This window comes from Palaemon carinicauda, chromosome 30, assembly GCF_036898095.1.
Source record: "Palaemon carinicauda isolate YSFRI2023 chromosome 30, ASM3689809v2, whole genome shotgun sequence".
NCBI lineage: Eukaryota > Metazoa > Arthropoda > Malacostraca > Decapoda > Palaemonidae > Palaemon > Palaemon carinicauda.
This window is the reverse complement of record NC_090754.1, coordinates 78,863,851-78,879,171: the sequence shown is the minus strand read 5'-3', so window position 1 is coordinate 78,879,171 and position 15,321 is coordinate 78,863,851. Positions and strand designations below refer to the sequence as shown.

The 15,321-nt window shown below is 43.0% G+C and overlaps 1 protein-coding gene across 1 annotated transcript in view; it reads left to right on the top strand.

The window, feature by feature from the left end:
- Positions 1 to 15,321, top strand: part of crm (cramped chromatin regulator) — a 118,425-nt gene that overhangs the window by 23,114 nt on the left and 79,990 nt on the right. Inside the window, exons 4-5 of the mRNA XM_068354111.1 lie at positions 5,201 to 5,355; positions 8,752 to 8,878. Coding sequence (XP_068210212.1) covers positions 5,201 to 5,355; positions 8,752 to 8,878 — 282 coding nt within the window. The remainder of the gene's footprint in view (positions 1 to 5,200; positions 5,356 to 8,751; positions 8,879 to 15,321) is intronic.

The following is a 15,321-nucleotide window of genomic DNA, read 5'->3' as shown; positions in this document are numbered from 1 at the left end:
TGGACCATCTTTTGAAGGGAGTTTTTCGTGCGTTTGAGATCTTCAACTTCCTGGACTGGTGTTTGGGAGCGTTAAGCAGAAAGACCTCCCCTTCGGATAAGGACTCTGCCATGCTCATCATGTCATGCATGGACAAAGCCATTCGGGATGGGTCTGGCGAGCTTGCGGCTTCTTTCGTGTCAGGAGTTCTTAAGAAGCGAGATCACCTTTGCTCCTTCTTGTCGGCAGGGATCACACCATGTCAGAAGTCAGAGTTGATGTTTGCTCCGCTTTCCAAGTGTCTCTTTCCTGAAGAGCTGATCAAGGGGATTGCCGCCTCGTTGATCCAGAAGGATACCCATGACCTGGTGGCGTCATCCGCACGTAAAGTCACAGCTTTACCTTCCGTGCCTAGACCTAGGATGGACACACCAGCGTCTAGGTTCATTCCGCCCTTTCGTGGCATAACCTCTAGCAGAGGAGGTACCCGTGCCGATAGTCAACGTGGCAAAAAGAAGAAGGGTTCCAAGTCCTCAAAAGGCAGAGTCTGACTGCCAACCTCTCCAGACAGCAGTGGGAGCCAGGCTCAAGAACTACTGGCAGGCCTGGGAGAACAGGGGTGCAGACGCACAGTCTGTGAAGTTGCTCAGAGAGGGGTACAGGATTCCATTCTTGCGCAAGCCCCCTCTAGCAACTACTCCCATCGACCTCTCTCCCAGGTACAGAGAGGAGGACAAGAGGCTAGCCTTACAGCAAGAGGTGTCTCTCTTGCTACAAAAGGGAGCGGTAGTCATAGTCCGGGACCATCAATCCCCGGGCTTCTACAACCGTCTCTTCTTAGTAGCGAAGAAGACAGGAGGGTGGAGACCGGTGCTGGACGTCAGTGCTCTCAATGTCTTTGTCACCAAGCAGACGTTCACCATGGAGACGACGAAGTCGGTGCTAGCATCGGTCAGGAAGGAAGACTGGATGGTCTCGTTAGACCTAAAGGACGCGTACTTTCACGTCCCCGTCCATCCAGACTCCCAACCTTTCCTAAGGTTCGTCTTTGGGAAGGTCGTTTACCAGTTCCAAGCCCTGTGCTTTGGCCTAAGCACGGCACCTCTAGTGTTTACCAAACTGATGAGGAATGTTGCCAAATTCCTACATTTGGCAGACATCAGAGCCTCCCTCTATTTGGACGACTGGCTTTTAAGAGCTCCGTCAAGTCGTCGCTGTCTGGAGAATCTCAAATGGACTATGGATCTGACCAAGGAATTGGGTCTCCTGGTCAATATAGAAAAGTCCCAACTCGTCCCATCCCAAACTATAGTCTATCTAGGTATGGAGATTCAGAGTCGAGCTTTTCGGGCTTTTCCGTCGGCCCCCAGAATCAGTCAAGCCCAAGAATGCATCCAGAGCATGCTGAAAAGGAACCGATGTTCAGTCAGACAGTGGATGAGTCTAACAGGGACGCTTTCATCGCTGGCCCAGTTCATCGCGTTAGGGAGACTCCATCTCCGACCCCTTCAGTATCACCTAGCTGCTCACTGGAGAAAGGACATGACGCTAGAAGCGGTCTCAGTTCCTATATCCGAAGAGATGAAGTCTGCACTGACTTGGTGGAAGAACAGCATTCTTCTCAAGGAAGGTCTACCACTGGCTGTTCAGACCCCCGACCACCTTCTCTTCTCGGACGCTTCGGACACGGGCTGGGGTGCGACACTGGACGGTCGGGAATGCTCGGGCACGTGGAATCCGGATCAAAGAGCACTTCACATCAACTGCAAGGAGCTACTGGCAGTTCATCTGGCCTTGAGAAGCTTCAAGTCCCTCCTTCTAGGCAAGGTAGTGGAGGTGAACTCCGACAACACTACAGCCTTGGCGTACATCTCCAAGCAAGGAGGGACTCATTCGAGGAAGTTGTTCGAGATCGCAAGGGACCTCCTCACCTGGTCAAGAGATCGAGAGATATCGCTTGTAACGAGGTTCATTCAAGGCGACATGAACGTCATGGCGGACCGCCTCAGCCGGAAGGGTCAGATCATCCCTACAGAATGGACCCTTCACAAGAATGTTTGCAACAGACTATGGGCCCTGTGGGGCCAGCCCACCATAGATCTGTTCGCTACCTCGATGACCAAGAGGCTCCCAATTTATTGCTCACCGATTCCGGACCCAGCAGCAGTTCACGTAGATGCCTTTCTTCTGGATTGGTCCCATCTAGACCTTTATGCGTTCCCCCCGTTCAAGATTGTCAACAAGGTACTGCAGAAGTTCGCCTCTCACGAAGGGACAAGGTTGACGTTGGTTGCTCCCCTCTGGCCCGCGAGAGAATGGTTCACCGAGGTACTGCAATGGCTAGTAGACGTTCCCAGGACTCTTCCTCTAAGAGTGGACCTTCTACGTCAGCCGCACGTAAAGAAGGTACACCCAAGCCTCCACGCTCTTCGTCTGACTGCCTTCAGACTATCGAAAGACTCTCAAGAGCTAGAGGCTTTTCGAAGGAGGCAGCCAGAGCGATTGCCAGAGCAAGGAGGACATCCACTCTCAAGGTCTACCAGTCTAAATGGGAAGTCTTCCGAAGCTGGTGCAAGGCGAATTCAGTATCCTCAACCAGTACCTCTGTAACGCAGATAGCTGACTTCCTTTTACACCTAAGGAATGTAAGATCCCTATCAGCTCCTACGATCAAAGGTTACAGAAGCATGTTGGCAGCAGTCTTCCGCCACAGAGGCTTAGATCTTTCCACCAACAAAGATCTACAGGACCTCCTTAAGTCTTTTGAGACCTCAAAGGAGCGTCGGTTAGCCACACCTGGTTGGAACTTAGACGTGGTTTTAAGGTTCCTGATGTCAGCAAGGTTCGAACCGCTTCAATCAGCCTCTTTTAAAGATCTCACTTTGAAGACTCTTTTCCTCGTTTGCTTAGCAACAGCTAAAAGAGTCAGTGAGATACACGCCTTCAGCAGGAACATAGGATTTACATCTGAAACGGCTACATGTTCCTTACAGCTTGGTTTTTTGGCTAAAAACGAGCTCCCTTCTCGTCCTTGGCCCAAATCGTTCGAGATTCCAAGTCTGTCCAGCTTGGTTGGAAACGAACAAGAGAGAGTACTTTGCCCAGTAAGAGCTCTTAAGTACTATTTAAGACGTACAAAGCCTTTACGAGGACAATCAGAAGCTTTATGGTGTTCTATTAAGAAACCTGCTTTATCGATGTCGAAGAACGCAGTCTCTTATTACATCAGACTTTTGATTAGAGAAGCCCATTCTCATCTGAATGAGGAAGACCATGCTTTGCTGAAGGTAAGGACACATGAAGTTAGAGCTGTCGCTACTTCAGTGGCCTTCAAACAGAACAGATCTCTGCAGAGTGTAATGGATGCAACCTATTGGAGAAGCAAGTCAGTGTTCGCATCATTTTACCTTAAAGATGTCCAGTCTCTTTACGAGAACTGCTACACCCTGGGACCATTCGTAGCAGCGAGTGCAGTAGTAGGTGAGGGCTCACCCACTACATTCCCATAATCCCATAACCTTTTTTAATCTTTCTCTTGAAATGCTTTTTATTGTTGTTTTTGGGTTGTACGGAAGGCTAAGAAGCCTTTCGCATCCTGGTTGATTTGGCGGGTGGTCAAATTCTTTCTTGAGAAGCGCCGAGATTAGAGGTTGTGATGAGGTCCTTTAGTATGGGTTGCAGCCCTTCATACTTCAACACCTAGGAGTCGCTCAGCATCCTAAGAGGATCGCTAGGCTCCGTAAGGAAGACGTACTTAAAAAGGCAGAGTAATTGTTCAAGTCCACTTCCTTACCAGGTACTTATTTATTTTATGTTTGTTATTTTGAATAACTGCTAAAATGAAATACGGGATACTTAGCTTCTATTGTTAACATGTATGCTGGTCTCCACCCACCCCCCTGGGTGTGAATCAGCTACATGATCACCGGGTAAGATTAATATTGAAAAATGTTATTTTCCTTAGTAAAATAAATTTTTGAATATACTTACCCGGTGATCATGAATTAAAGGACCCTCCCTTCCTCCCCATAGAGACCCAGTGGACCGAGGAGAAAATTGGTTCTTGTTGACAAGAAGTACCTGAGTACCTACTCGACAGATGGCGCTGTTGTTGTACACCCCCACCTGTATAGCGATCGCTGGCGTATCCCGACCGTGGGTTTTTTCTGTCGGGCAACAGAGTTGCAGCTACATGATCACCGGGTAAGTATATTCAAAAATTTATTTTACTAAGGAAAATAACATTTTTCCTTATTTCCTTCCAAATTTTTGATATTGTGTTCAAGTACTGTATGTTGTATTCTATCAGCAGTGTTGAATTCATTTTAACCTTGGCCCAATGTCACTTGGGCAAGTTCATTGTCACAAATTTTTGTCTAAAGATAAAATATACTTTAGTACTTTTAGTGTATATTGTTATTATAATAATTTGTTTTGGTTGATGTTTTTATCATTAGCAACAACTTTGTCAGGTTTGATAACTTTCTTATCAAGATCAATATGATAACTTTATCATGATTAGTAATTTAGTATTATGATTGATAACTTTGTTATCAAGAGGTATGACTTTAGCATGATCATCAAACTTATATCATGATATTGAGATAGAGAACTTACTTATCAGGGTTGATACTCCAAACAAAATTTATGTTTATTGTTACATCTAGGGATGACAGACTGCCTGTCTCCTTTTAGCGATGTCTTAGTTATTTTAAATAAGAATGCAGTTAACAGTTTTACTATTATGTTTATTTTGTAATTGTTAAACCTATAACAGAGTATAATTTTTATGATTTAATCATATGTTAGAATTCTGTAGGGTCTTCTATAAGGAAACTAGGATCTAGCAACCCCCCCCCCCCCCCGCGGGTCTTTTATTGGTTTACTAACATGTTGTTCAATCTTAGAATTGGACACCTTTTAATCCTGATTCAAGGTCTGCCAATCAAAGTTCTAGGTTGTGGTAATTCAATAACTTTGTATGAGCAAAATTGCTTTCAAATTTGGTATGATGCTTAGCATTAATTCACACACATTTTGTACATGAACTCAAATTGTTCTGTAAAGTTCAATGTTACATATTTTTTTTCAGTTTGTACTTTTGTCGGCTACCCCCCAAAATTGGGGGAAGTGCCTTGGTATATGTATGTATGTATGTACTTTTGTACTTTTATGTTCTTAGGATCAATCAATTTATTATTGCCTGCTCATTACTTTCCAGTGAAAACAGAATTTGCAGAAGAAGAAGATGGAAACAGAGGAAGTGGTAATAATGAAAAAAAGAGAAGACGTGCATGGGAGTTGTGGTCAACAGAAGATAAAAATATATTCTTCGAATCTATTAATGAGTGCGGCAAAGACTTTGAAGCTATTCAGGTAATGATCAGTTTATATGAAATACAGTATAGATCTTAATTTGTGGTTATGGGAAGTAAAGCTTTTGGTTTTCCAGTTTGAAGATTTCAATTCCATATGTTTACAAGTAGAAGTGCTGAAGTATATACTGTATAGGTATTATGTATTTATATCAATTGTTTGTTCCTACTCTAATACAAACTTGATTTCTTTACTTATAGGAGTAGAATAACAGCGAAGGGTGGAGTATGGCAATTAAACCTTTTAACAAAGTGTAAACAAACAGTATAGTTCTCCCGTCGGCCGCAGGGTGGCTCATCACTCGATTGAATTTCAGCTGCCGCAGAGAGCTTGTTCCTCTTGGCTGTAAATATTTGTCAGTTTATGCTTTTGCATTAATTCAATTAGTTTGCCTTTTCTTCCAGCTGTGTGTTTTCTAATTGTCTGTGATAATGTGAACATTTCCAGGGATCATGCCTAAGACAGGTGGGACTTACATGAGCAATGTGGAGGTAGACCCTCACATATTATAATGGCTGTGCCAAGGGCATGTATGCTCTGAAGCCTCACCTTGTAAGGAGTATAGGGAGTGGCTATCCTCCCAGTCAATGTTGATTGGCAAGAGGAAGAAGAAAAAGGAGCAAAAGGGATTCTTTGCAATTGGGGTCTTTTTCGAAGTCTAAGTAGTCCAAGCCTTCTTCTTTTTCTCCTGTGTCATGTGGCTGTGTGGTAGCTGTGGCTTAAGACAAGGGGACGAGGATAATGATAGATGTCACTCTTATCTTTTTCTACAGTTCGTATGGTTAACAGAATAATTAATTCACCTTCTGAAAGAGCACATCAATTATCAGTTACGGTAGCGTTGAGTAATTCTTGAAAAATGTTAAAGTTACAATGTCAAATCGACTTGAAGTTCTATATCTAGGTGCTTGTAAACAATACATTAACTGAACATAGTTCTAAGGTCTGGCTGGGGAGACAGAAGCAGCGGGGGCTTTTTATGAAGTTAGAAAAACTTTACATAGTGATTAGCAAAGAGTTTGTAAGGCCAGGGTCGGCCTCGAATGACGGGACGGCACTGCAGTCGTTAACTGAATTATCTGATCCTTTTTGGCCATGCTTTCTCCTTATGTGTGGCAGGACCTGGATGGAGTACCATGGGTTCCCACAAGGGTTTAGGGGGAGAAGGCGGCTGTCCCTGTTCGTGTATACTTGGCACTTCCACTTGCTGTCTCAGCTCCTCAACCAAGACCTGTGGGAAAGGGATATGACTCAGCAATATGACAGATCAGCAACACGTCACTGGCACGGACCAAGCAATTCAGAGTGGTTCTATTAATTCATCCCTTTCACTTGATTTACAGAGGACTTGTGCCTTTTGACTGCTGTGGCCTTCTTTGGGCATTCTAGGATCACAGTTGGAGGAGAAGTTTTATCGTTTCTTGGATGAGAAATATCTTCAAAACACAGGCTGCTCTTGCTACCGCCACCGCCTCCGCAGGTTGTTACCTGCCGGCGTCCCCGCCTTGTCGGCCGGCCTCTGCACTTCCTCCTCATTGTTCACTGGGAGGTCGTCGCAGCTCTTCTTTGCCTTCTTGTAAGTTCATCTCACTGTCTGGGCGTGATCTCTCCTCTTCTGAGGGAGATTTGAGGTCGGTTTCAAGTAAAGAAATCTGGTACGAGACCTGCTTCCTTGCATGCGAGATGCTCACTGACTGCTCCTACGCTGGATCACCTGTTAACCTATAGACCTGTGGGTCGTAAGACCTCACCTGCCAGCGTTTCTCCTTGTGCATCACGCAAGGGAAACTCTCCCTCTTGTACTCCCTTGCAGGCTGTAAAGGGGACAGTATTGCATTCTTCTGATGCTTCTTCACCTCGCCATTGCCTTGTAGATGACGTCAGCCCTCTAGGTCGCCCTTAAGGATTTCTACCCATCGAAGGATTCATAGCCCTCCTTGCCATCACTACCAGTGCTCTCCTTTTCCTCGCTCTAGGAGGTCTTGCTACACTTGATCTTCGCCCTTGCATTATAGAGGCTCTTGATACTCCAGAAGCGATTCGCCTCCTTCATGGGATTACTAGAGCTTGCCCTCTCATTCCAAGCGCTCCACCATCTCCTCACTTTTGATCTACCTTGCTTTCGCAATCACTCGACCATCATGTAATTTAATTCTACCAATCCACTCGATGCTCCTGTATTTTCACTTTGTTTCAGTGTTCTGTAGGAACTTCAGACAAGTGTCTTTCTTAAAGTCCCTCCCTTTCACTTGAGCATCACCAAGAGGGAGAGAAGTTAATGGCAAGTTTTCCCCTATTCCTGCTTCTCCATATATTTCAGAAAGATCTCGGACCCATGAACCCTAGTTGGGCATTGAGAATCTCATGGGCGGCTCCATCTGTCTACAGGAGATGAATGCTCCAGGTCAATCTAGATCCACTGCTATGTTTCCAACGCCTTTCCTTCGTCAAGATAACCTAGGAGCTAGGCCTTCTGCTAGAAAGAATTGCAGGAATCAAATTCCTGTCATACCACCTCATGGGGATGCCAAGCCTCGCTTCCATAGGCATTCCCTTTCCCCAAGGGAGGTTTCTTTTTCATGCCTTTACAGACTGGTTCCTATCACCTTCTCGGACAAGCGCCCAGAGCCCGTTTGTAAGAGGTGTTTTCGGCTTTTTCTCACCACTAAATCACAAGACCCGAGGGTGTGTCCTTTATCTTCTCCTCTGGCTCCCGTTCACGCTAGAGGGGGAAGTAAAGATTCGTGGGAAATGCAAGTCGACTTCATAACGAACCCAAATCCCTGGATCAGCTGCAGATTTTTAGGATTGAGTGGCGGACGATCACCTTTGCAGGTCTTTTCCCAGACTTGGGAGAGCCAAGAGTCCTATGTTGATAACTTCGACCAGGGGAAAAGTGAACAAGACAAGGAGTCTGAATGTGGGATGACTGTCCCAAAACTCCTCTTTTTGAAGGATGTATTTGTGTAGGAACAAATGACAAATTTTAAAAATAATTTTTAATTTTCCTAACTATACATTACAAACCTGAGTTCTTTATTCAGACTTTCCCTCCATCACCACTTGATTAGTGCTGGCTGCAATGCATTTGAGGTTAGAGTGAAGCCACCTTGCGGCCGACAGGATAACTACCCTGTCAGTTGTTTACACCTTGTTAAAAGTCCAACGGCCATATTCCAGCCTTCACTGTTATTCTACTCCTATAAGTAAAGAACTGAGGTTTGTATAGTTAGGAAAAGTACTAATTACTTTTAAAATTTGTCATTTTATAGATTCTAGATGTTTTGATATTATTAGGTATAATACAGTGATTTTACTACAGTACTTTTATGTAAGCAGTATTTTGTGAAATAGCCATTATATATTGTGTATTATAAGCTATATATTGCATTTCAGAATTACTTGACAACGAAGCTACGAAAAAAAGGAACGCCAGGGTACCAGATTAAAAACAAAGATCAAGTGCGGCACTTTTACTATCGAACGTGGCATAAAATTTCAAAATATATAACGTTTAGTGAAGGTTAGATATTCGTTTTAATGTTGTGTACATTTAAGTATGATTTTTCTTTTGGTATAAGAATCTAATACTGTAATATGATACCTAAGGTTAAATGAGTGAACATTCCGATTGTTAAATCTTGCGTTACAGTACTTTGATGTTAACTTTTGAATAGGTTAGGGTGTTCTGTTTTCTGTTTTGACATGTACAAGTTCAAGTAATTAAGAGTAACTTTATTTAATTTTCATCATTCATAAGAATGCAAGTCAAAATAGGAAATACATAGTTAGAAATCAGCAAATAATGAGAGACAAAATGTAAAATTCAGATTTAGAAATCACCAAATACTGCAACGAAACAGTGATTTGATAGTCAGTTATTTCCTACAGTCATCTAATAGTATATATGAACCTAAGACGTTGATAGCTCATATCTACATCAATAGAATTACACCATCAGGGAAATGTTAAAAAGGTGTAGTTAATCTTTGCCCTTTTCTGTGATGGTGCTGAATAGCTTTCCTGGTACTGGGGCAGAGGGCTTGGATGCCATGTATTTCACTTTCTCTATTTCTTTCATTGTGTAACTTTGGGCTTATATATAGTAATTATTTATATAATAACATGGTCTTAGTGAGCCAATATGCTCATACGCAAAATACAGTCTATTGTCCTTTAAGTAGGGAATGTGTTTTTAGTGCAAGCTGGATGGATGTTCATTTGTTTAATGAGCAGTTAAGCAACATGTGGGAACAAGGGAGAGGAGCTGTCCCCCACCTGTCCAAAGCTCTTCCTTATATTTTCGGCCCTAATAAGTACAGATGTACTGTTGCACCCTTATTGAACTTTTAATTGTTCTGTCACTAATAAAAACCCTCCCTATTTATAGGGATTTTACTTAAGGCGAAGCTGGAAATCTAGCCGTAAGACTTTTACCGAGGTTAACCACCCATCCACTGGTTAGCGGTGGTGGTAGGTAGTGGTTGGATAGCCAGCTACCCTGCTCACACACACACACACACCTGTGTTGTATCGTCACCTTTTACTTTTGGCTCTGCCTTTGACTTTGTTTTTTTTTTTTACTCCTTGTGTTTTATATATATTTAAACATTCATGTGATGCTTTTATATATATAATATTTAAACATCCTTTTATTTTTACAGTAGGTGTTTCTGTTTTTGTGTCAGCGTAGTAAGGCATTTCTCGAGGGCGGAGGAACCTCCTCTTATGGTCTCTACCTCTTTGACTCTGGACAATCCATATGCTGGTGGCCTCTCCCGCTTCTCTGAGTGCATTGACCTGCCCTCTGATATAGGGAAGTCGTCCTTGTGTGAACACTCCTTCTCCATTTGGATGTTGACACCGCTCGCTCCCTTGAGGCAAGACCACTTGCGGCCTACCCAGAGGTGGACTTCGGTGTTGCTCCTCTTCGCTGACAACACCGCTTTCCCTCTCTCTATGTTGCAGTTGGCAGAGGGAGTACATGGTTTCAAGCATGTTTCTTGTGCCTCTCGGGGAACACCTTACCCGTCTGCGGGTTAGATGGTTCTCCCAAGTGTTTTTTCTTCAGCTAATTAATATTGAATAGAACTGTATTCAATTTAGCTTTCTTCAACAAGTTAATTAATTTCAATAGTACTGTTTTAATTTACCTTTTGACGGCACTAATGACTCCGCACTCCTTTGTCCTACGATGACGATTGGGAGAGAGAGTACATAGTCTTTAGCTCGTTCCTTTTCTTTCGGGGAACTCGTTTCTCGCCCGCGAATTAGATTGTTCTCCCAAGTGGTGTCAGCTATTAATTTGTTTAAATAAATTTATTTTGATATAAGTTTTATACAGCACTTATGAAGCCACAGTACTTAGTTCGGCGATGGCAGCCGATGGAGGGAGTGCACATCTAGCAGGTTCCCATACCTCTCGGGGGACACCTTTCCCATCTTCGGATTAGCTTATCTTCCGGCGGGTTTTTTCTTTCATTCTTTTTTGTTTTCTTCACCACTAGCAACGTTCCAGTTCCTTGGGAAGTTGCTATTCGTGCTCTGTCATAGCCTTTTCTGTCTGCACCTGCAGCTGTTTCCTGCCCATCACACTGACGACGGCCTTTCCTGTACGTGAGATTGGTGCATTCCGGAGCAATCGCTGATTAGAACTCCTTGGAGTTCCTCGGGGAACCCCTTCGAGGGTAACCCAGAGAACTTAATGTTATCCTTTAATCTGAGCCAAAGCTCGTTGAGGGGAAGCAGAGAGTGCTGCCCAGAGGTTCACCACCAGGTGTTGGATCTTTTTTTTTCCGAGGTAAAGTCCCTCCACCAGCCTTTGTTCAGCAATCATTCTGCTTGCAGGGAAAATTGCTGACAGCAGCAGCAGGTGTTGGTCACCTTTTCCTGTCCATGGGAGAGAATTACTTCACCTGTTCAGTCTCCCCTGGGGGGATTCCTTCAGCGTGAATGGATTCTTCCATTCGTCCTTCGCACTGGCGTCGGCCTTTCCCGTACGTGGGATCAGACCCCTCCAAAGTTCTACGGGTGAACTCCGGAGAACACTCTTCGGCTTCATTCTTAGCACTATCGATGGCAACCTTCAATTTGAGCTACAGCTTGTTAAGGGGAGACAGAGAGTTCCACCTGGAGGTTCGCCTCCAGGTGTTGGAACTTTTCCCTTCCGAGGGAGAGATCCTCAACCAGCCACTGTTTGGCAATCTTCCTGCTTGGTGGGAGAATTGCCGACAGGGCAGCAGATGTTGGTCGCCTTCCCCGTGCACTGGAGAGACTTCCTTCTCCTGTTCAGTCTCCCCTTCAGGTGATTCCTCCAGCAGGAATAGGATTTGTCCAATCCCCGCCCCACTGCTTTGGGAACAGATCTAGTACAGGTAGTCGTCGACTTACGACAGAGATAAGGACCGAGAGATGCGTCGAAAGTCGATTTCGTCATATGTCGAACTAATAAAGTGAAGTTTCCGTAGATTTATTATGATGTGTTATGACTCCGCAATCATCTTGATCATATTTTATTTCTGTGTATCATTATTCCATTTTCTTGTTTCATAGGATATCATGTGGTCTTTTAATGCATTTTTGAATTATTCTTTTTTTCAATTTTGGAAGCATTTTACCAGTCAGGAATTACTTAAAAACTTTTTTACCTATGGTTTTGATCAGCTGATCTGAGAGTGCCGCTACCTACCGTATCAAAATATAGTGTACATAAGAATGGCATATTTTTTCTATAATTTCTTAACTTATTCGAAACATCATGATGAATATTACATCGGTGCCAATATGTTACAGGAAATTAGTTTCCATACAGTTTGTCTTAGCCATTATTATTAGGTATCATGCGAAACCCTTGCAGCCCTTTCACTTTGCGTGTGTGTGAGCTCGCAATAATCACATACGGTTAGGTCAATTTTAAAGCTCCATACAATATTAAATTTTTACTTCAATATTAAGCATTCATATTTCATTAGATATTATGTCTATTTGTGGCTTATTAAAGTACGTTTATATTTTATTTTTCAATTTCTTGAGAATTTTAATAATCAACAGTTACTTTTGATTTACTTACGGTTGGAATCAACTGATCTCCAGGTCACGCTGCCGTATTACGATTATGCGCACATATAGTACGAGTAACACTGATTTATATAATTTTCTTGACATTTGAAAACTCTTCATAATGAATATTACATCAGTGCCAATATGTTATATGTTATCACATTTTCCATACAGTTCATTTATAGACCTTATTATTAGTTATAAAAGGAATATGCTCTCTCTCTCTCTCTCTCTCTCTCTCTCTCTCTCTCTCTCTCTCTCTCTCTCTCTCTCTCTCTCTCTCTCTCTCTCTCTCTCTCTCATAGTTTTATTTTTAGTTCAATTAAATCCCCATATTTTTTTTATAAGATTATTAGAAATTCTTGGTATCATTATTCGATATTTTGATTATGGGAATAGTAACACATCGGAAGGAAATCACTGACTTGCCACTTGCCTTCTGCCAAAAATATGTTGTTATCAGACTTTTTTCTGAAATTTACGGTAAGTTGTACTATTCTCATAACTAATGATATAGACCACTAAAACACTTGATATCGTTACTCGGTGTTTTGATGATGGGAATACTGTAATAAGGTTACTCGGTAACACGCCAAAGGGAAATCATTCGGTTTATAAGCGGGCTTCCGTCAGAATTATGACGTCACAAGACACGTGATGTAAACTCTATAAAGAATGTGTTGCAAAATATGTAAATTAATTTGCTTTTTTATTGCAAGGAATGAAAGAAAATACTAACTTACCAAGCAAAAGTATTTAATTTTTATAATGTGAAAGGAAATATATTATATTTAGGAAAATATTTGTCCTTTTAGTGTACTTTCTTTAGATAAATATCGATCTATTATCAGAGGTCAAATTTACGCTACATAGTACTCATGACAACTGATACAAACCCACAAAATACTTTGTATCGTTACTTAATATTTTGATAATACTAATACTAATCGTTAGCCTATTAGAAGGAAATCACTGTATTGCCTGGTCGCTTTCTGCCGGGGATATGTTGTCACCAGACATATGATATAAATGACAGATATTAAAACTTTTCCTAATGTACTTTTTACTGGAAATAGATACTGCATATTATCAATAAAGGAAAATAATAATTTACTAAGATAAATCAGTTAATTTTTATACAAGAAAATAAATTATTTCTAAGGAAGTATTCGTCCTATTAGCGTACTATTTCTAATAGACTTGTGACGTCATCGCCCTGAAAAAATCGTCGTAAAGTCGAATCGTCATATGTCGCATAGGTTGTAAGTCGAGAACTATCTGTAGACTCTTCTCATCTAGAAGACTTGTCTTGCCCTGCAGATTTCTCTCTCCAGCAAAACTTCTCGCCAGCAGACTCTTCTCGTCCTGCAGACTCGTCTCTCCCAGCAAGACTTGTCTTGTCCAGCAGATTCGTCACACCCAGTTGACTCGTCTTGCCTCGCCCAACCCTGAAGCAGCTACACCATCAGCCAATGATGTGATGTCATCAGCCTGTGATCGTCACCTGTTGTCTTGGGATCATCACTCGCCAGTTCATGATCGTCTCTTCGCCTTGTGATCCCCAGTCGTCAGCTTGCCGTTTGTCTCGTGATCATCACTCTCCAGCTCGCTGTTCTCCAGCTTTTTACCATCACTCACCTACTCGTGATCGTCACTCGTCAAGGTTACTGGTGTCCCAGCAACTACTTCCATCTCTCTTGATCACCAGTACTTCAGACCAGTTGCGGCTCTGTTCCAATCTTCCACCTTTGCAGGCAGCTTGTCACATCCTCTGGGAGTGACCACTATTCAGTGTAACACTTCTCACCTGTCTACTTTTCTTCCCGGGGAAAAGTTGCTCTCTGTGACAAACTGCTCTTTTGGCTGGTGGATAGCTACCAGAACACTGACTGCGATCATCACTTCAAACAAGCCACTGCTTTTCCCGGTGAGACTCTTTCTCTGGTCATCGGAGAGTATCTTTTTCGAGACGACTCAGATCGTCATCCTCCAATATCATCGTGCTGCGCTACTTCGGTAGGGCTTCTCACATGCAGTTGAGGGAGTTTAGCATTCTCTTCTTGGAACCTAACCCAACACTCTTCATCGAGGGGCGGGGTAAAGCGCTTAATACCCCACTCGCCTCTTAGAACTTGTTGTTTCACACAAGTACAGTGTTTTTGCTTCCCAATGTTTTTCATCTTTCTACGGTTTGCAGTCTTCTTCATCAGCTCTCCAGCTATCGTCAGCATTCACGAACGTTCGTCCCTCACTACCGTTTTCTTCACTCCATGACCACTACTAGTACAGTACTATTTCTACTACTAGGGGACAAACGGGCTATGTGCTGCTTCTGCTCGCTACCTCTTCCCTTGCGTTACTATGTTATGGCTACCGTAGAAGCCGACGTCTTCATTGACAAGACCTGTGTCAGTTGCGTATACACTTGCACCTACTCGACGCCTCCAGGCAGGTACAGTGGAACATAATCCTACACAGCAGTTGGTGCAACAGAATTCTTCCGACTATTCGCCTCTGCCGCTTCTCCGGTGATTTGGAATGAATCTTGTGAACGTAATCCTTTTGAGGTTAGTTGCTTCTCTTCTCTCCACAAGTTCGAGAACTTGTCGAATCTCTGCCGCTGGTCTTTGGCCCATTTCTTGGATATTCTCCTTGGCCCCTTCATTCCTGCATTGGGAGACATAACCGGTTGGGTTATTCCAGTATTTCTTTCCCTCTGTTCGAGAGGATTAAATTCAGCTCTGGATTACACTGCGGCGATGGCAATTTGGTTGTGGCAATTCTTCTGACCAGCGAAGTTAGGCAATACTGGGTCTGGTCATGGCAATTCTTCTGACCAGTGAAGTTAGGCAATACTGGGTCTGGTCAGTACTTGGATGGGTACCATCTAAGAACACCAGATGCCGT